General features: G+C 39.1%; 2 protein-coding genes and 1 long non-coding RNA gene across 4 annotated transcripts; 1 reads left to right on the forward strand and 2 right to left on the reverse strand.

Moving 5' to 3' along the window:
- The first annotated feature begins 6,156 nt into the window (after nucleotides 1–6,156).
- Nucleotides 6,157–8,987, forward strand: LOC113947580. The gene is made up of 3 exons (XR_003527810.1): nucleotides 6,157–6,682; nucleotides 7,191–7,278; nucleotides 8,874–8,987. It is a non-coding gene; the product is annotated as an uncharacterized LOC113947580 (long non-coding RNA).
- Nucleotides 8,527–12,286, reverse strand: CUNH15orf48 (chromosome unknown C15orf48 homolog). The gene is made up of 4 exons (XM_027644260.1): nucleotides 12,125–12,286; nucleotides 11,756–11,844; nucleotides 10,954–11,014; nucleotides 8,527–10,303 (listed from the first exon to the last, which is right to left on the reverse strand). Exons 1-4 carry the CDS (start codon nucleotides 12,164–12,166, stop codon nucleotides 10,235–10,237), a joined length of 261 nt encoding a protein of 86 aa, XP_027500061.1. The 5' UTR covers nucleotides 12,167–12,286; the 3' UTR covers nucleotides 8,527–10,234.
- A 224-nt stretch (nucleotides 12,287–12,510) lies between these two features.
- Nucleotides 12,511–22,099, reverse strand: SPATA5L1 (spermatogenesis associated 5 like 1). Of its 2 annotated transcripts, XR_003527809.1 has the most exons (10): nucleotides 20,965–22,041; nucleotides 19,776–19,961; nucleotides 18,302–18,466; nucleotides 17,551–17,760; nucleotides 16,914–17,144; nucleotides 15,897–16,031; nucleotides 15,109–15,234; nucleotides 14,284–14,456; nucleotides 12,785–12,910; nucleotides 12,511–12,639 (listed from the first exon to the last, which is right to left on the reverse strand). XR_003527809.1 is itself a non-coding variant. In XM_027644258.1 (8 exons), exons 1-8 carry the CDS (start codon nucleotides 22,039–22,041, stop codon nucleotides 14,304–14,306), a joined length of 2,283 nt encoding a protein of 760 aa, XP_027500059.1. In that variant the 5' UTR covers nucleotides 22,042–22,099; the 3' UTR covers nucleotides 14,116–14,303. The 2 variants fall into 2 exon arrangements, 1 of the variants encoding a protein (XP_027500059.1); XM_027644258.1 differs by lacking the exons at nucleotides 12,511–12,639; nucleotides 12,785–12,910 and having other exon boundaries at nucleotides 14,116–14,456; nucleotides 20,965–22,099.
- Nucleotides 22,100–22,230: the final 131 nt, after the last annotated feature.

The raw sequence follows: 22,230 nt of genomic DNA on the forward strand, positions 1-22,230 counted from the left end.
AGTACAGGCTTCTCCTTGGCCAAAGTCCATTGTCTCTTTAATCAAAAGATTAAAAAAACCCTTTCAGCCAACAACTAGTTAATTCACAGGAAAGATCTAAACTGGAAGCCTCTACATTCCCTTTCTACAAAAAGAAAAAAAAAAAGAAGTCCTCCATGTTCCCCACCCTTAATCCCCTTTCTAGCTTCACCTCTTCCTCCCCTCCATAACAAATCGTTCTGGGCACTAACTGAGAGTCCCTGTGCTCTGGAGCTGGCAAATCCCCTTCTGTTCCAACTCTCCTCATACCATTTTCCACAGCTGAATGCCCTAGGAAGGACCAAACATGTTCTTTTGTTCTGTGAAATACCTGACACAACTTCGGAAGCGACTGGAATAAATATGGATCTTTTCCATTTGCTGCTATCCAGCTGCTCCAGCAATCTGCTCTTACAACACACGTGTACCTGCCTTCTGTGTGTACAGCTGTAAAGTGGTGATGTCCAAACCAGTACATTTTCCATCTCTATTTTCCTTTTCTCCATTGTGTTCTGCTTTTTTTCCCCCTCTCAGTACCACAGTTTGAAAGCAACCAGTGCTAAACACACAGGACAAAATAACTGCTTTTATTACAGCTCTGAATGGCACCAATTTATGTAGGAAAAAAGCCACTTCATAAGAAAAAGCATAATTTTATCCTCAAGATGACTGCTTTATGATTTCCTTATATTATACACGGTGAAAAGTTGTTTTTCCAGGACTGTGACTAGCCTATATGAGGGTACATGATACTAGTTAATGAGTATGTTTTGCAGTAAACTAAGTACTGATACATCCAGGGATTTCTAGTTCAGCTGATGAATAAATAAAAGCATCCAGATGGCAAGCAGACAAAAAATTAGCCTTTGTCACAGGTGCATTAAGAGCACTCAAGTCCCTGCAATCCTCCTATTGCTTTTTCCCGCACAAAGAAATTATCTAATAAATCCCTAAATAAATGTTTAACTTATAAAACCAGTTATTTAAGTCCAAATGGCCTTTTAAATTCAGAGAGTTTTTGAGAAAAACGCCGTTAACAAACAGTTTCATAGGTAGGGTGATGCTCCATATTTGAACCCAGCACACAATTATCGTTGATTTTTTACGGATTTCACGTGTTCCTTTTTCCAAGCCCACAGCGAGAACAAATCTGACACACCTGAACGGGCACGGACTCTCCCCTCACCGGGCAACTTCCAGGCCCTTCCCGAATTTACCAGACGATGGCGCACTGGTCCCAACGTTGATAAATAGAGTTGTGGACTGAGGAGAGCTTTTTATGGGAAGGGAATGTATTTTGTCACATATTTTAGAAATGTCTTATTAGTGTAAAAAAAAAAAAGCCGTATCTTTTTCCTAAGGGTAACAGAGGGGATTTACTTTATCATGGATGCAATAAGGAAAAGCACAAACCTAGATTACCTAATCAGTTATTGGGAGGGAGTTTAGATACTTCTTGAAGGCATATACAGGTAAACATCATGGAATACACGCTCAAATGCTTCCCTCTATTTCCAAATATGTAATAAAAACATTGTATGAGGGGAAATTAGTTGTGGTGACAGGTATCTGAAATGCAAGTAGAACAAATTATATTAATTAATGTAAACAACATAAGTTATCATGCAAGCCCTTTGTTTCTGTGAAAATAAGTATTGCTTCTTTGGGGTGCTGAATTCATATTTCCAAGAAAACACACATTTCCATCCGAAACATCCTTGACTGTGCTTTTTTTAAAAGAATTGGATGACGTTTTCCATCAAAAATATACACTGAGGGAAAAAATTTTGTTTTAAAGTAGGCAGGTACAATTGTAAATGTGGAATATTGTTGTGTTTACATGCTGCAATTGCTAATACAATGTTGTCTTTTGATCTAGTTGAACAGGCTTCAGAGAGAGAAAATAGAAATGACAGAGGCTGATGAACTCAGAACCACAACTTCCTTCCAGTAAAGTCTTCTTTCATTTCTTCAAGCTATTAAGCAATTCTGTGTTTTCTAAGCTTTTGTAGAAGACACACACCTTAAACTGGAAATAGAAATTGCCCAACCAGTTACACACTGGTTTCTTTCTACTTAGATACTTGCTTTAAATAGAACCTAGATGGAACAAATGAAGAGGGTTCTCAGGTAGCCTGGCTGCCTCGACTTGCCACAGAGCGAAGTTCAAGTCATATAATAGAAAATTCAAAGGAAAGTGACTCTCTGCTTATCAAAAGCTAAAGGTCCAAGGGCAGTAAGCTGTAAATGAGGATATGTTTTAGATACACTCACTCATGGATATCTATGCATTACATTAGGTCCATTAACTGCCTTTGTAAAGCAGTAATGTCCTTCCACATTAAGAATGATCTTCTTCCACGCTCAGATTTACTACATTTGAGGCTGCTCTGGAGGGAGGATCAAGGGAAGAGGTTGTCCCTAATTGTAGCTGTCAGAGCTAGAAAGAAGCAGCTCACAGAGTAGGAGTAACAACAGAATTAAATCCTGCTAATAGGCCCAGCACGTGCTATGGCAAAGTAGGGTTTGCAGGGTTGTTTGCTTGGATTTTTTTCTTTTTTTTTTTTTTAGGAGTTCGTGCTTTGTTGATGATATAAGATGTGTTTGTGTACAAAAGAGGAAGGAGGGAAGAAAACAGATAAAGCCAGATCCTGTGGGTACTGCAGATAGCAACTGGAAAACATTGGACTCCATTATGTTACCATGCAACCAACTGTGGAGCACACTACTGTTTCTGCATCAAACTGTGGGGGTCAGAAATGAAGCCAATACCAATTTCCTTTATAGGCTGTAGCATTAACTGATCTGTTGTGCAGTTCAACTAGAATTTTCTCTTAAACAAGGTATGTTTTACTGGTCTAGCCTACACCATGCTAATGTGCTGATCATGTCCCAATGCTAAGGACAAAAAAAAAAAAGATTGGAGTATTGCCCCCATCTCCCCTTCTTTGTTGGGTGGCCATACTTCCTTTTATTTGTTTAGTGAAGAAGAAAAAAGTCCAATAGGTAAAGAAGTTCTCTTAGCTTTTGCTTTTCAAAACTGATTACACATTGCTTCAACAAATGCTCATCTGTAGCTACAATAACACCTCTGTGCTGTAGTGTTTCTTATTGAGGAATGCATGTCACACCTGTGGCACTGCCAACCAGAAAACTGTTAGGATTCCTAAAAACAGATAGGAAGGTCAAACACTTCAGCTCTTTATTGGGTGGATCCATCTATGACTTTGGTGGTGACTTTTTTTTACCACTGAGGGTTTACACCTCTTCCCTTGACACCTATCAAGAAGTGATACACTCAACAGTGTGTCCTCAAACACAAACTTACATGTAACACCCTGTTTTGCATTGTGCAAAAGCTTCCTCTTTGAGGTAACACACATAAAGGAGCTTGAGATGCCCAATTCTTAAATGCTTTTATTTTTCTTAAGAAGAGAGAGAATTGTCAAGAAACACATACTTGTTGTGTACAGATACACAACCACTACAACTTTTACCGTATTAATTCCATGCCTCCCTGAAATCAGTATAAAAACATTCTCATAACTTCAAAATAATGTTTTTTTAAATTTACTTTGTACAGCGTGCTATTGTAACACTGAAATTATGGCTAAGAGTTTGGCAATGAGGCAAAGACCAGAAGTGCAAGTCATTGTGACTAGGATTGTGCTGTGGATTTCTGTTTTTGGGAGCCAGGTGGATGCTGCACTTCTGAAGCAAATTCATTTTTCTGACTGTCGCGTGTTTCATTCAAAGCCTTTCACAAGAGGACAAATAAACACAGTAATGGCAGCACAATGTAAACATCTTATTTAATAATGCTAACAGTCATTAAAAAAGATATTCAGGCTTCACTGAATTATAAAGGAAATTACAGCAGAAAGGAGAGCTGCATCATTAAATGAAATGTTCTTAACAGCTTTAATAGAAAAACACCTTTCCCTTTGTTTTATTGTAGTGATCAGTGATTTATTACCAGTAGATGACTTTGCTTTTCTTTGTCAAACTGATAAGACTTTTCTGTTACTACCAGGGATTACAATTAATCGGGATTTTCTGCATTTACTTCCTTATTTGTGGAGCAGCAACAGCATCAAGTAAAGAATGGTGTTTATTAGTTACCTGCCTACTGGAAATATATTTAATTCAATTAAAAAGTGACACACGAGAAAATCAAGAATGTGAAAGTTTTGCTAAGGTTGAAAGCTTAAACACATTTGTTTTCATGTAAGAAGTTTTTCAAACTTGTGTGGCTTTCTGATTAACTCAGCTAATACAGCACTTTGCAATTAAAAATTCACATATTGTACAATACTGAAATAGGAAGAGAGAGAGCTTTACACAAACATTGTGCTGTTAATAACCTGTCTAACAACCTAGCTGGTAGATAAGCAGTACTTTCACCAAAGTAGTACTTTCTGGAGATGAAACACAGTTCCCTGCACAAGGCCCTCAAGCCCACAGTCCCTACCAGTCCACCTCTCGTGTATCAGAACAGATTGGTGTCATGCCAAATACCATACAAATGAGTAAAATGATAGAAAGTGGTTTGAAAACCAAAGAGTTCTAGAGAACAACTGTAACCATGAAGTGGGATGCAGGCAGCTCTGCCTTGTGACTGCATGATTCAATGTGTGTTCCCTCAGGCAATGCTGACGGGTTTGCTACAGAGCTCTGGTCCCCACAGTCTATTTTTGGTGCTGTCTCCTAATGACTTGTCCTCCAGAGCCTGTAGCTCCTCACTTCACCATGACCTGGTAACAGCAATGTCTGTGCAGCATTCCCACTCACATCAGTGGGGAATTCTGCTTTAAAAATCAATTGCTGTGATAAAAGTCCCAAGTTCAAGACCTATCAGCTCCTGCTCCTGCTTCAGCAACACCTGGGGTCAGGGAAGTCAGCAAGTCTGGCTGAGTGAGGGCGAAGGGAGTTTGAACTTAAAAGAAATGGTTTGTAATTACTCAAAAAATACATGAATGGAAAACAGTGTTTCACAGCTATTGCCTGGACTGGCACTATCACAGTCTGCAAGGCTACAGGAATCACAATGATTTATAGTGCTTAGGGTTAAGACCTCCCTGACCACTTCAGTTTTGGAGTCACAGAACATGAACAAGTTCTTTTGGCATTTCCTTGCTAGGAAGCAACCAGGTGAACTGAATTTCACTAACAGAACAGCCCTTACTCAAAACAAAAGATATTTTGATAGAAGTGGGTAAGGAAGTGTCTCCTATAATATTATTAGCAGATATGGCCTTTATTTTTTCTGCAGGAGCATAATTAAGAGAGAGCTTTCAGTGGAATGGACCCTCCCTACCTAATATAATGTTAATATGTTAAAAAATCAAAAGAAAAACTGCAAATGTTTTTATGTGAGTCTTTAGGCATGCTTATGTCTATGACCCAAATTTCTGCTTCATTTTTTTAAAAATGAAAAGACAGTTTTAAAGTATTTCTGTTATTTATGCACATACTGAAAATATACAGACTTGTTGAAAGGTTTTCAGTCTATGCATCCTTACTGTTACTAGTAAGGATCCTCTTTTTTTACCTCCAATGGTGCATTTACTACAATCACATAAATAAAGCAAAGTAGAGAGGGGGGAGGGAGAAGGAAGACAAACATTACAAGTAGGGCCTTTTCTACTTAATTTCTGAGTTCAAACCACCAGACTAACTACATTCTAATCTACTCATTTGACATGTGTACCTTTCAGGAACAAAATGCAAGTGCACCATCAAATTGTAGAAATAGTAGAAATAAATTAGGCCAAGAAAAATATTAAATTTTTTGGATATGTTTGTTTTTATGGTGAGATAGAAAAAGATTTGGCAAGAATAAAATATGTGCCAGTAAGTAAAAGAAGAAAGAAGTAGAAAATAAGGAGGAGGGTGTGAGAGACAGCAAGCAAGTAATACCAGAGTCTAATAATATTCTAGATCAAATGTTTCAAGTTGAAGAGAGTGATTTTTCTACTGCTTGGCAGCTGGTAAAACTGGAAGCACATTTATCTGAATTTTCACAGACATTCACATTTGTAAACCTTATGGAAACAAGGTCACAAAAGTGACTTGCTTTACACCTTAAAAATGTTGCATCATGAAGCCCAAGTTATTTATACAGAACACCTTTTAGGGAATGTCATATATGGTCAAATCCAGGCCAAGAGCCAGGACAGGGTTCACCTGCAAACCCAGCACCAAGGCAGTGCTGTGGGGGGGGCCCAGCCGGGCCCCTGATGCACTGGGGCTAAACCTTGGAAGACTTGAAATGAAAACCAAACCCAAACCAAACCCTTTATCGGGCTCCCATTGCTAGTAGATGAGGGTATATTTAAATTAATTTTCTAACCTTGTTGGCTAGTACATGGCCTGTATCCTGAAGCCAGACTATCTCTTGAGCTCTCACTTGCTAACGCAGCTCCCAACAAGGGCTCTGCCACCCCCCATTACAGCTCTCTCACACCGCCCTCATCCCCCCACAGGCCCAGTGGGTAGCACTGTGGGGCAGCTTTTCACTCGGAAGGGTGAAATTTGTTGTAGGCCTGGGCTCCCTGTGCTGTGTAAGGGGCCCTCACACGTCCTGGGTGAGCCCTGAGGAAGGGCAGTACCTCCCCAGTAACAGCGCTGGCAAAAACACACAAAACAAGAAGATTATCTAAAGGTAAAAGCTAATTAAACCAAACCCCCTTATTCATCAGGTCAAGGTACAGCATAAACAGGGTTGGTGCAGCCTCGGTGATCACACAGCCTGGGTGATCTTTGGTCAGGGTGAGGCTCGCAGGAGAAGGTGCACTCAGCTGAGGGCTCCGCAGGGTGCCATGAGTGCGATTGCTGTTTTAGGATGGAGAGAGCTTTTGGCAAACAAGCTGCCTGTTCACAGCAGTACCTGAAGGTCAACACTCACCTTGTCCCACAGCAGTGCCCGAGGCCAGGTCATTGCTAATGCTTTTATTTCCATTTCAGTGACACTTTCAGGCAATCTTGTTATGCGTGTGCTCCTGTATGGCAGGGATGTGCTTTACAGCAAAGACTTCACACAGCAAACTAAAGCTGTGCTGAGTAGTGTGGCCTTGTTTGTTTAATCTGAAAGCTTTTCTGGGAGGTGTCCCACACCAAATATTGGCCAAATCCAGTGAATCATTCCCATTTCTCTTGTTTGTTTTTCACAGCTAGTTCTGGGGACAGCCCCCTCTGCACTGAGACAAGTGACAACTGCAGGATGAACCATTTCCTTTAACAGTTGCATCAGCCCCCTCTGTAAGTTACTATTTTCTACAGAATGGCAATGAAGTAACCAGACAGTACAGTACTATACTAACAGCACCTTATGGTAAAGAAATATAGAGGCTAGGGGACATCAGAATGCGAAATGCTGACACCAGCGCTATCATAGGCAAACCTCCTCAAACTAAAAACTCCATACAGCTCTCTGGTAACCACAACACCACAAGATCTGCAGTTTTAAGTCCTTCAAGTACGACTGTAATAACAAAAATTAGTAACTCATTGCATGTACACTGCAGAAAGCAACCTTCTATTCTTCTCTTCCAGAGAGGTATTTACAAATAGACTACTTGGAAAAAATTAGAAAAATGTGACCATAGATTCAAATGGTGCATTTCTAATGGTGATTAGAACTATTAAAAACATTTCCAATGGTTTCTAATCTATATCTGAAACTCTAACAAGCCAATGAGCATTTTAATTAAACTTTGTAATTAATATGAAAGTTGGAGGTGATACAGTTCTTTGAAAAAGTACTAGAATTGGTGAGCAAAGATAGCCATTGTTTAAAAAAACAACCAAAAAACCCAACCCAAAACAAAGAACAGAATGGAGTAGGAGACAAAATGGAGAGAAGAAAAAAAGTTTTAAATTACTTCAGAAACCTCTAAATTGTCCATGGAATAAGAAGTCATGGATTTGCTTAACACAGGACAGGGAAGTCTTACTCTTCTGATAAACATCAGCTCATAACATTCAGCCAATTGAATCTTTACTGTTTGTAGAACAAGGAAGTAATTTGTATATTGTTGTATAGATTTATGTCGAGTAGTTGAGCTGGGGAGGTACAGCAATTTTTCTAGGTGTGCGCTACAAAAGTCCTCACCTATGCAAGAGACGGATTTTTAGGGACAGTCAGAGAAGACACAAAATCCCAAGAATTTTCATAACTCATAATCTTTTTGAAGTGCAGAAAAATATTTTGATTTCTCACATTATGTGACAAACCCTCCCAACAATCTATATTAATCTATATTAAAAAAACCCAAAAAATAGAGCAGCTAACAAGGCAAAACAGTTTATTACCAAAGCTGTTATGCTTCAGGACAGGATGAGAGAAACAACAACCCGTGACTGATAGCAGTCATACTGCTTAATATGTTACTGGAAACATCACTGAAAAGTTGTTAAATACAAAAATTACATAAAAATTACTTATATTTATTTCCTCAACACTGGCAGATACTTAGGTCATAGTATTTACAGACCATGCAACTGGTGTACTGAAGAACACACTCATTTAATTCATGCATCAACTCAGAGCACAGCACTTTGTTTTGTTTGGCACAGTCCAGTAAAAATATGGAAATACAGAATAACTTAGAGAAATATTTTGAACAATTTTCTGTATTAAAATACTTTAAACATGTATTGCTCAGAGCATTGTATCTTTGTGGTTCTATGCTATCCAACCTTGTAATGTCATTCCTTAAAATGAAAGCTAAGAAGGTATTCCGAAAACTAGTAGTTCCTCTTGTTCTAAAACATAAAAGCTGCTGAGTCATCATTACTTGATAAATATTTACGCTGAATCTGATAAAGTAACATTTTAACTTTTTTTTCCTCAGCTGAAGAAAACATAAAACTTCTGAAGCCAAGTCACTCTGAAATTTGGGAAGCAGCTTTTCTAGCTGAAGTTTGTCTTTGCTGCAGCAGAGCAACCTAAAGCACTTGACTATTACTCACTTAGGGGGACTTTTTCCAGTTAGCAGTTGTTTCACTTTTGTTTTCTTCCTGACAGAACTCAATCTCCCTTCTGAACGTCCATTGTAAAAGAAACTGAGTAACAGACTGTGAAACTGCTTAGAAGATAGAAAATATCTACAAAAACACAGAAAATATCTACAAAAGGACTGTTCTATCACTGGATGCATTTCTTGTCTCGTTAATTTACTGGGGGTCTGCCCATTACATTCTTTCCCTGGCCAACCAATAAGAAAACACACAGATACTTAAAAAGGAAGTGTCTCTTCATAGAATCATTTCTAATTTTAATATGTTAGTTTCTATTTGATAAAGTAGATGTTCCTAACAGCATGTAGAAATGTTTAAAAATATTGTTAACTGTGCAGTACACCTGAGCTTGCACTTGAACAACCTTGCACAAAAAGAAGAAATTAACATTGCTTTGGAACGCAAGTTTTCTAATTCTAGTAACTTTTTCTAAATTTAAACATGAACAATATTTAAACACAACAGAAATTATCTCATTTTCATTTCTGTTTTAGCCATGCTCAGTTCTTAAATTCTAATCCTGCAGTCTCAAACACACCCTTAAATAACCTGCTGGACTCCTCAGTGGGTTAAGGTGAGCACACACATAAGTTTGAGTATTTGCAGCAGAACATTAGTTTTGACTTAAACTGTCATCACATCTAATGTAGACAAGAAATGCAAGTGTACTTTATGACCACATATGTTGTCATACAAAGACATCTTCTGGATATGACTTTGGTCTATATACTGCATTGAAATACAGTATAGAGAGGAAGCAGACCGGGAATCTCAGTTTAGAAGGGCTTTTGGGTAACCTCCATTTACGGAATTTACATAAAATGTTGTAAAAATTTAGAATTTATGTAATTAAAAATTTATAAAATAACAAAACTAATGTATTTTGAAAAAAAATCTCAAAATTCTACAGAAACTGTGAAGGCTTTTTCCATCTGTAATTACCATCTGAATATTCAACATTTGGCATCAAATGCCTACTGAAAATGAATATTTGAGTCAGTTTTTTTGGACTATGTGGATGCTGTATGCCAGCTTCTAAAGCAACACGAAACTCCTCATTCAGAGTCCAAAAAAATGGAGGAAGACCCTAAGAACGTAGCAGAAGCATTTCCGCACACTGATTTCAGTAGTCAAGTTTGTGCAGAAGTGATTCCACTAGATTCATAGGGCACCTTTTTGAGGCAACAGAAACTTCTCACTTCATAAGCTTTTTGACATTTTCCAGCTCTTCTATAGGCTGCCATTTCTGTTGGATTGTTAATAGCTGTAAGAAATGGAAAATATGAAAGTTAGCAAAATCCCAGTGGGCATTTACTCCACTCCCACATCCCTCAAGTCATACATCAACCTATTGGTGAAGAGTTTCTAGTAGCTTTACATTTTTCTTTCAGAGGTATGCAAAAATAGCAACTGATGACATATATAATAATTTGTTGAACAAAATAGTTTGGATATTACATAGATAATAATGCCAAAGAATTTTATTTTTCCTTATAGTAGATGCTCTACTAAATATTTTTCCTTCAGGCTGCAGTACCTAAATATTCTTAGTCAATTTTGTAGTTCAGGAACAAGGGGAAACAGCCTTCCTCTGTACTCCAAATTTCCACTGTTATCAATGGAATTGAGTAAATGGATGTTGGCAGTGGGAACAGACACAACACAGCAACTAGTAGAGCACCATAAGTTCAGGATCAGACCTAGAATGTAACAGCTGATTCCCTATCATTAGGTAACACAGGGAAGATATAAAGTAATGAACTAAAATTTTGTTTCCACTATTAATTAGATATACATCAGCTTTATGTGTGTTTCCTCATTAATATTTTGCTAGTTCTTACACATTAAAACAAGTTACTCACTGTGTTGGAAATATATGCTATTTATATTGACTATATTGCATGTACAAATTACCTTCTGAGGCCTGGTAGGATCAATATTTTCCCAGGGTTCTGGATTGCCACTCCTGTTAATCCTTTAAAAGAAGATAAAACAAGACAGGTATTATGTTTTAAGGTGTGTTCTTCCGTACATTTTTCTTATATGAGCAGCCTATCATCAGCAGAGTTAAGGAGTTCCCTAAAACACAAGTTTACAGGTTTGGGTGTTCTGGGTAGGAATCAACAATGGCTTGCTTTATGTGCATCTTCCAAAGGATCAACCAAGCCAACACTCTTCATGTATCATGTGTTTTCGTAAGGGAAGCAAGCCGAAAAATCAAAACTGAGTAAGGACACAAAGTAAGGGGACTCTGACAGCCAAAATGCCTATTCCAATCACTTTAAAGTAAATAAATAAACTTCCCAATGTTTGAGGAGTATAGGACTTAATTCCAATTATTAGCCAAGCCACTAGGATACTCTCTTAAGTTATTAATATCAAGTGCTGCTCTTCATATACAAGCTAATAGTCTGATTGCAACGTATCTGCATCTCATCTACCTGATTATTTGAAATTCTTGATAAGAGCATTTAAAACCTGTTACACCTAAAGCAAAGAAAAAATATTAAATCAAAAATTAGGAAATAATTTGGACTACAGTCCAAATGAATTAATTTCTTTGCTATTTACTATCTGCAGATATTTCAGTTGTTACCAGTAGTCTGGAACCTGAACATGGATTTTTTTTTTTTTTGGTGTAAAACATGATGGTCAAATACTTCTGCCGAATACAGAAAGGTTAGGGTGAGCACCAAACAAGAAGTATTTTGCTTACATCACATCAGATTTGCTGAACAGGGAATACATGCTAAAAGAGAACGCCCCAATTGCTGCCACAGACAATATTCCAGCCAGGGGAATGAGCTGAAAGACAAAACGGAGAAAGAGCTGAACTGGTGCCCCGGCTGAGAGCCTCGACTGGGGGAGCAGGGGTTATCCAGCACTCAGGTGGCATTAGCTGTTAGCGTATATTACACCTTTGTATTACTCTTCACACCACCTCACTTCTAACACGGTCCCCCGCTCCCTCCAGTTCCCCGGGAAGGTGCTCGCTATCCAGCGGCAGCCCCCGCGCACCTCCCCGCGCCAGCCGCATCCCTCCCCACGGGCGGGCACCACGGCCCCGGCCTGTGGGAAAACTTACTTCTCTTTTTGTTTTAAGTATCTGGAAGACGCTTCTGTTCATCGTGGCGGCGGCTGCGGACCTGGGACAAGCGGTTGGTGTTGCCGCACCCCGGGGGAGAGGGGCACGACGGTACCGGGTTGCGGGGACGGGCGCTCCCCGCGCTGCACACGCACCGCGTTATATACGCACCGCACCGCGCCCCGGGGCGCGGAGGCGGGACAGGACGGGCCGGGCCGGGCCGGGCCAGGCCAGCAGTGCCACCCCCCGGCCCGCGGCGGTAGGCGCAGGGCAGCGCCCTAAGGAGCTCCCGGCCCCAAAGGGAGCTGCCAGGAGACCGGGATGCCGCGCGTGCTCTTCCCGCCTTCCTCCCGCAACTTCTCTCTCCGTTACTGCAGCACTCAAACTTTTCTTCTCCATTTCTCCTTTGTCTTCTTATCTGTCCTCTCCTCCAGGCAGCTGCCCAAAGAGCAGCATATCCAGGCAAATGCCCAGGTGAGGCCAGGGTCTGCCTCTTCCAGAGCTCAGAGAGGTGCCTATAGCGACCCAAAGAGGACCACAATGTCACCGTGTCACCTTTTGCTGCAGCAAAACCTTAACCCAGGCCCAGGTTCCCATCACTGTGCTGTGTTATGCAGCTCCCATCTCTTCCCAATATCCCTGTCTGAGAAAAACTCCTACCAGGGGCAGGGTGGAGGTGAGTGGTGCCAGCAGATGACTCATCTACATTTCTCCCCTTCTCTCTTGCCCAGTGGAAAGCAGTGAGAGGAAGAAAAGGTTGCCTTTACTGCACACTCTGCTGGCTCCCTGCAGCAAGGAACAGACACGACAGGGCACAAGTAGCTCTGTTGGTGCCTCTAGGGAGCAAGTATGGAAGTTAAGCAGCAGGGTCTTCGAGGCAAAGGACCTGGCAGCATTCTGCTGTCACAACAACTGTCAGGTCTGGCAATTGTAATACAAACCCTCAAACACTGGGAAGCAAAACAGAATTACCTAGAAGGGTTTAACGCTTTTTCTCAGCACTGCTGCTGAGAAACCTTTGGGTGTTTGGGAAGTTCAGAAGCATTGCTAGGTTGTTGCCAGCAATAAAGCAATAAGGATAGTCCTTTCCATAAAATGGTGATCAAAGCCACCCAGCTAAACCCTTTCCTAGGTTACAATGGCTTCTACTACGGCCTTTGGCCCTCAACAATCACCAACTGCCTTAAAACTGCCTTTTGTGATCCATCTCACTATAAACCACACTCAGTGCAGTCCCTACTGTCCCTGTTATAAGAAAGAAATATTTGTTAATGGGTTTATAACTCACGAACCTCAGCTGAAATAAGGAACTATCTTTGAGAGTGGTGTATTTAGTTCACAAATATTTTCATTGGGAAAAAGAAAATATAATAAAAAATAATAAAACCCCTCCTACTCTAGAAAGTTAAAATGCACACTTACACGTAGTACCAATTTCCTTGGATATAACCGTATTTTAGAAGGTGACTTACAAAAATATACTGACAAAGAATGGTTGGGTAAGGAAGAGAATTTTGCACAAATTGTTATAAAGCAAAGTACCTCCTCTAAAGAAATTATTACAGTTTGAACTGATTGCATACTTCTTACCTGCTTACTCAATCCAAATGTTTGTACAGTAAGCAGTAACTGACCTAAATTACTCCTAAAACTCCAGACTTCCAAACCTACAAGGTATTAAGCACTGACAACCTTTTCACTGCCACTATTTTTTGGAATCTGCTTGTAAGAAATAAGCCTGTGAATAGGCACATATAAAACACTTCACATTTTATACAGAATGGGACTTACTTCCTTCTATTTAACATGTGAAAGCTTTTCTACTTTTTAAAAATTCACTGTCCTATGAAGACTTCTCAACACATTATAAATTAAATACTCTCATGATGCCACTGTTTATACTGAAAACTGGGAAATCTACAGTAACACTAAGCTGTTCCACAGTGCTTTATCTAAAATCTCAATTACTTGTTTCATCAGATGTAAACCTATCCAAAGCAAACAAGATTTTAATTTATTATTCATTATCGAAATTACAGACCTTTGACAAGTGAAACTTTACTGTATTTCATACACCCTGAAACCTCCAGTAAGTACAGTATTAAAAAGCAGGAAAGATGTAAGGCTTTTCAAAATCTTTGCAATATATTTAAAAATACCTATGCCACTCCTTTTTGATTCAAGAGGCTAATTCTTGATTATAAAATTTTTCATAAAATTCCAAGTCTTTTCTGTTTAAGGATGGTTTTACAGTCTTCAATGATTTCACAAAATGCTCGTGTTTTACAGCAGTTGCTTCAAGTCCATTCTCTTGCAAAGCCAACAAAGCAGCCTTTAAAAGAAAAAAAAAATAACAATTTGAAGTGCTTATCATGTTTTAAATTGCAATGAATTTATTGCAAGTATTCTAAAATATCTTACAAGGAATAAAGTCTTAGCTATAGCATCTAAAACCAGCAATGCATAATTTATGGTTATTTAACAACAGATAAACATCAAATAAGGTTACTATAACTTCATTCACTTTTTCTGTCTGGATTAGACAATATATCCTTGATCACTTATATATTTGGATTTTTTTCCTAGTCTTCTTTTATACAATTCCTCTCAAATTCTGGATTTCTCTTAGTTTTTTTCTCTCTGGTCTTGACAGTACATGCTAATTTCAGCTAAAAATGCTGCAGTTGCCTGCAGTACACAGATGTGAGCATGGATTAGAGAGAGCCACACAAAATAAAGGGTAGTACAGTTTCTTAACTTCTATTAAATTATAACAAAGATTTCATTCTTATTTGGCTTTTTTATTTAAAGAATTAACCCTCGTTCAGTTCTCCCATTTTACTCTTCTCTTTATATTTTCAATACACACCGTGAAAGAATCTGTACTACTGATGGCTTGGTAACAACTATGAGTTAGCTCTCCTTTTTCATTGAAAGTTTTCATTTACAGTTTATTTCACAGATGAGCCAGGAATATTTCTTACCTCCTTGCACAGATTTTCAATATCAGCTCCAGAGAAGAGGTCTGTTAGGGTCGCCACATCTTGTAGTGACACATCAGTATCCAATGGAATTTTTTCAGTGCAGATTTTCAAAATGGAAAGTCTTCCCTGTAAATTGGTGTATATTGTAGAAGAAAACAAAACCAAACAAACCAAAAATTAATCCTTCTCCAAAGCAGTTACAAATTTGAAATTAGAACCAAGGAAAATCCAGAAGAATATCAAAATTACCTGGTTTCAGTGGAAGAATAAAATACTGTTAATGGAGATATTACCTACTCTTACAGTTATCTCATATTTTAAAGTCTGTTATTCAGTTACTCATTACTTCATGAAAACACAGTACTTTAGACTGAAGAGTCCATATTTGGTCTGTTTTGGGTCAACTTTTCATGCGAAGCTCGGGACAAGTAGCTACACTACCCTTGGGAACAGGGCACAAAAATTATTTGAAGCAAGGACAGACAACTTGTTCTGGGTATCTCCTAAACTGCAGCTTGATTTTGTAAACACAGATTTTCCCTTATTTCTCTATGCAATACTATAACTACATGCACCAATTAATATGTTACAGGTGCTTAAAATACAAGTGTCTTTATTCCTTTCTAGATTTCTTCATTATACCTTGAGTTTGGTGACTGATCTTCAGTGAAGCATCCATCGTTAAATATATTACAGGAATATGCCCCCTTTGCTCTTAAAGTCAAGTCTATTGGCAATTAATATCTCTACCTTTAAAGCCACGTAAGGATGTGTAATAAATACATCACCTTCAGATCTGGAGGTGGAATATAGATCATCTTGTCCAACCTTCCAGGACGCAGTAAGGCATCATCCAACATATCTGGTCTATTTGTTGCAGCAACTACCATGAAATCTTTGTTCAAAATTTCCTGAAACTCTAGCTGAGTAAGAGATCATACAAACAAATCAGTGCAACATGGTTAAGAGAGATAATACCTAAAGATTTGTTAAAAACTAATGAGAAGAAGGGAAGGGCAAAAAGACGATGTAACCTTACGTGTAGTTATTTTCCTTTCAATATTAATATTTAATTTTTCTTGAAGTAAAAACAAGCCTTGGTGCAGGCCACATTACATGACAAAGAGGAAATATGGTTAGTATCTGCCTTGACAATAAACAGAGACTTTTCTTTGGCCAGATTGCAAAAAAAATCTTTTCTATGCAAAAATTCAGTATGCTACAACTCTGAAACTGTTTTCTTTAATATTCTCCCAAAGAGTATCATAAGAAGAAGAAATATAAATACAAAAAAGCTAAATATTAAATATTGTGAACCATTCACTGAAAAGTGAAGGTACAACTTTTTGTTTAAGTAAGTAACTGATGATAACTGTGCTGCTTTTGTATGCAGTATGTATGAGAAAGAACTACAAATGAAGTAGGGGAAATGCTAATAAAAAGTAAGTTCAGGGAGGAACCTGAATAAGAGTAAAAATAGCACAATCAGTCTAAAAAATTACTGTAGTGTCAAGGAGAGGATTTTTGTGACAGAAGATGAACACCAATTAGTAATGCTCATTAGCCTGTGTGGGTATTTTGTTCAAACAAGGTCTCCTCGAGGAACAATGTATGTAAAAACAGTCAGCAGCCTCTATACAGTATTTTCTAATAACTAGAAATTATGGCAGAGTAAAAGAGCATCTTGCATGTTTTTAAGCTTGAGGATTTTAAGTTTAAGAAGTGTGAATGCCAACAAGTAAAATTTTTGGAACAAGTGGACAGCATTTATCATTCTTCTTCTGTGGAAAAAGGAGCATAAATACCTTTCTTTCCTCATCATCACTTTGTTCTTGGCACTGCCCCTCAAGCTGTAATTTGCCTCCTCTTCTTTCTGTAACTTTGAGCCCAACACCATCCAACTCATTGAGGAGAACAGACAGAACCCGCTGTGAGACCCCCGGGCCAGTTGTGCCGTGTGACCGAGAGCCCAGGACAGTGTCAATCTCATCCAGGAATATTATTGCTGGAGTGTTTGCTCTTGCTTGGCGAAAAACCTTTTTAAAAAAATGTTAATAAAGTCAAACATTAATGCATGCAGTCTATCAGGTAAGGTGAAAAAAGTCCAGTTGCATATACTCTATATTTTACTTAAGTTTAAAGGTACATTTATAACACCTCACAAGAGCTGTTCTGGTTTACATTTACTATAGGAAAATTCTGCTTCTTACTTATATTCTTAAATGAACTGAAAACAAAAGACTAGAAATACTTATAAAGTTTAAAACTTTGTAATTTTAGGGATAGATTCTCACTTTCATATAAATGTGAATCTCTAAGCCATTTCTATTTAATAATCAGATGAGACCTCTATGATCTTTTCAATAACATAACTTAGGTCTAATACTTTACAAAAGTCAAGCAAAAATAAACCATAGGCCTTACACAAATTAAAAACTGTACCTGAGACAAAATCTTCTCTGAGTCTCCAACATAAGGTGAGAACAGGTCAGCACCACTTACAGAGAGAAAGGAACAGTGACAACTGGTGGCCACAGCCCTGACCAGCGTGGTTTTGGCACAGCCAGAAGGCCCATAGAGAAGGATCCCCTTGGGATGGGACAGGCCCATCCTAGCAAATGCCTGAGGAAACTTCATAGGCCACTCAATACTCTGTCAATACATAAAAAAGGGAGGAAATTCTTAGTAGCAAGACTAGAGTTCATAGGCAATCAATAAAATCGTCAAGCACATCGCTTCTTCTCCTTGATACAAACGTTAATTTGAAATCAGGGAATACTGATTTAGTCTTTTGTCATATAATTACCTCTTCTTAAAGTTTCCATCTGAAGCAGATGGAAGCAGACTAAAGGCAGTCATGGAGAGATGATACACAAGAGCCACCTCTGGCTAAATATTCAGGAATATTCACAAGTTATCTGGCTACAAGGTAAGTATTTTTCAGCTACTAAAAAACATGCATATTTTCCCATGATATTATTATGCTTGGTGTTACAAGGTATTATTATCTTGTAACTGGAAGACCTCTAGCTCAAACATTGTAATAACTTAATGTAGTATAAAAATGTTTAAAATACAGTTTATAATCAGGTAATTAGCAAGAGAATTAATTTTCATAATTAGCATACAGAAAACCTTGGAGCATATGCTTATTAGAAATTAGCTGTTCATCTAAATTTGTTCTACATGTTACCTGTTTTAACTTTAATTTTACATCTTCAAGACCACCAATTTGCTCCCAAGTCACAGGTTTACACTCTGTTAGTCCAACTGCACTTCGAAAAGAGGATGGTTGAATTTTTTTAAAAGCTTCTTGGAAATCTTCCATGTTAATCATGGTTTCAGTTTCAGCTGACTCCTGAAAAAACCCAAAACAAATAAAGCATATTAACAATATTTTTAGGTAATACTTAAATGCTGCATTATATGTGAAACACTTCACAGAAGGCCAAATGCAACTAATAAAAAAGCCAATTCCTGCCCTAATGAGCCTAGAGAACTGCAGATGCAAAAATGCAACACAAAGTAAAATACATTCTCCTTAATGGCATGATTTTACACAAAAAAAATCCATTTTAACAGAAATTAATGTTTTAGAGAAAACTACTATTCCCTAAATTATAGCTCCGGTAGACAGTGATGTGCTAAATCAAATGGTTGTTAATTTGAGGGCTACCACACAATAAATCATAAAATCTTCTGAATAGAAATAAAAAGGCTGCAACATCCATTTTCACCACACTGAAAAACGCAACACATTTTATCTCAAACATGCTGTGCAATAACATTATTAAACTACAGATACAGTAACAGAACTAAGATGTATTTTACAAAGGCATTTGCAAATGGGCCATCTACTTATTCATTACTTTCATTTGTCCATCTATTCTTTTCTGAGATAGCAGGCCCAAATAATTTTATTATTTTCAGTGCTATGCTCTCTTTTTTCCTACCTAAGTGAAGACAGAGGGTTCTACCATTCTCTGCAGATGGTTTTGACTCTGGAAATTTTACAAATATGGCTTTAAATTTCTGCTCAGCCATTCCAGATGAAAAACTACACCAAACATGTATCTCAAAATTTTTGTAAAAGCCAGAATAGAGACAGGAGTATTAAGAAGTAGGCATTGTAGAAATGGAATTAGAGAATTGCTAAGAGGTTAAATTTCTGCACACTGGGCAGTTGTATACCCTGTGTCTACAAGAATTTTATATCCAGCCATACAACTCAGATGACAATAGTTATTTTCACTAGCTGTTATACACTTGTGTATCAACCCAACTTTAATTTGCAGTTATCAGAAAGCAGAATTCTAAATTAAATTAAATAATAAATGAAATAAAGTAGCTTCAAAAGAGAGTTTTGGTGGACACAGTTTACTTTGCCGAAAAAGACAAAAATGTCTGCTTTGCACAATCCTAAAGAGGAAGAGGATAAAAACTTTCAGCAAAACTTTTCACTCAGAAAGAAGAAAACAGTCCTTTCAGGTGAGAACTGAAAGGACTAGAAAAAATGGCATATATACATTTACAACATATTCGGTGGTTTTAGCATTTTAATTTCTGAGTCTTCAACTTCTTGAGCTTTTCGAGTAAAGCTGAGCATTAATGAGGAAAAGGTGGTAAGTACATTAATGACATTGCCCTTGACTGAGGGGCAGCCATACCAAGGAGCTGTGGGACACAGCCTGCATAACAGCTTCCCTGCAGAGTGCTGTGAGGTCAGCTCCCACATACCCAGGGGTCATCTCTGCCAGCTGAGCCAAATCAACATCTGCAGAAATGGGCATATTAGACGTAAGCAACTGCAGGATGGATCTTCTTTGTGTGACTGTTGGGGTCCCAATAATAACCTAAAGCAAATATAATAAACAAAAAAATTAAGTAGATACTGTGCTATATTTATCTTATTTTATAGAGCTTTCATGTCTGTTTTATATTGGTTACTAAAGATTTATATGTACTTATAATTCAACTAACCTATTAGCAGCACTATACAAATGACAAATATTTAAAATACCACCTAATTTCCAAGTGAACAGTGTTTGTACAAACAGTTGTTCATAAGACACTGTCAGCTAGTGTCTACCAAGTCCCATTTTCAGGTAATTTCAACATAACATTGAAATAATAATTTCCTTGCATCACAAGGACTAAATTAGATTCATATGACAGGGAAAAAGAAATCAACGAGATAAACACTCATATATTATTAAAACCCTGGTAAAACATCTTCATAAAAATATATCTCAACCACCTATAAATCCTGGAAAATAATGAAAACTACAATCATGAAAGCATTAAAGATCTTGACTAAACTGGATGATCCAGGAGTGGGTTTAGCCAGAAAAATAAACAGTACAAGCAAAAGAACTGTAAGTTGCATAACTGTGTTTTTCTTCTTTTGGCTAGTAGGCTAACAGAAATTTTCCAGAACAGACTCAATCTGCTACTGAAATCTGAATAGAATTTTTGACACAAGAGGTTACTAGTTTTCTGTCACAATAAACCTTTAAGGAGACATGCATCAATCTTCAATCTAGAATTTAAATGAAAAAACCTAAGCCTGTAAGGCTAAGCATCTGTAAGCAAGCAAAGCCCTCAAGGACAGGTAAAGACAAAGAAGCATAAAGAATCCCCTTGTCTCTTTTGAAGTATATGGAGCTCTCAGTGTCCCGACTAAAAAAAAATCCCATCTTACCCAAGCTGCAGCAAAGTAAAGAAACAGGATACCTGGCTCAAGGCTGTAGAATCCCACTATGAAACACGACCAGTAGACATTAAACTTTATTAACAGCCCCCTTCCACATCAATAAGGAAAGACAAAAGTGTGTATGTATAAGAGGGTTTATTTACCTCTCTGTCAAATCTGCCAGGTCTTCTGAGTGCAGGGTCTAAGGCATCTGGCCTGTTTGTTGCTGCCACAATGACCATCTTACCCTCGCTCCTTACACCATCCAGGAGCGTCAGCAGCTGAGCAACAATCCGATCTTCAGGAGCATTGTTTGAACTTCCTCGCTTCGGGCACAAAGAATCAATTTCATCAAAGAAGAGAACGGTTGGGCCTTCCTCAGACATTTCTCTGCCTTTTTCAAAGACTCTCCTCAAATTCTCTTCACCTTCTCCTGGCCTTGAGCCATGGAGGGCTGGGCCACTGACGCCAAACAGAAATGCACCCACCTCTTCTGCTACTGCCTTTACCATAAGAGTTTTCCCTACACCTGGGGGCCCAATTAACAGCACTCCATTAGGGACAGAAAGCCCCAGTTTCTTAAAAGTTTTTGGAAAGCGCAAAGGCAGATCGATCACTTCTTTCAAAGACTTTCCCACATCATCTAGTCCTGCAACTGAAGTTTTTGCAATGCCTTCTGACAAATGTCTGTACCATTCTAAAGTGATCACCTCCTTAATTTTTATGCTTGTTTGGGGGGTTATCAATCCAGCTTCCTCCACCAAAGAGTCTGCAGACAGTATTTCAATATACACCACGGGATTTTCGGGACTCGGGGCAACAGTAACAACGTAACGAGGCAAAACATAAACATTTCTCAACAGTTCTCTGATGCTCTCCTGTAACACCGCTCTGGGAGTCGACTTTTTCAGCGTGGCGCTCCCGAGGACCACTCTGACCGCCGCCTTCCCCAGCTGCCGGTGGGGCAGCAGCTCCAGCTGTTGCACATCCAGCGAGAGCCCGCGCAGGGCCCGCGGGGCCAGGCCCGCGGTGCCGCAGGTCAGGTCGGCCTGCAGGAACCCGTCGGCCAGGTCGTGCCGGGGCCACGCCGTGCACACACAGCACCCGCCGGGCAGCGAGATCCTCAGCGGGGCGCCGAGCCGGGCCCCCAGCAAGGACAGCGCGGCAGGTCCCAGCCGGCAGCGCTGAGTGCCCTCATCTCCCGGGTCCGCTGGAAGCAGCTTCAAGGCCGCCGGCTCCATCGCTCCCTCCGCGGGCGAGGGCAGCGACCGCCCTGCTCCGCGCGGGCCCGGCCGGCTGCTTACTCACCGCGCCTCGCTCTCCCGCGGGGCTCCTGCTCCGCCGCCACCGCCAGGGACACCGCGGCCCTCCGACATTCCCGCCCCGGGATGGGACAGCCGGGAATGCTCCGGCCGGGATGGGACAGCCGG

The sequence above is a fragment of the Corapipo altera genome, unplaced genomic scaffold (assembly GCF_003945725.1).
Source record: "Corapipo altera isolate COAL_440 unplaced genomic scaffold, ASM394572v1 50, whole genome shotgun sequence".
Taxonomy (NCBI): Eukaryota; Metazoa; Chordata; class Aves; order Passeriformes; family Pipridae; genus Corapipo; species Corapipo altera.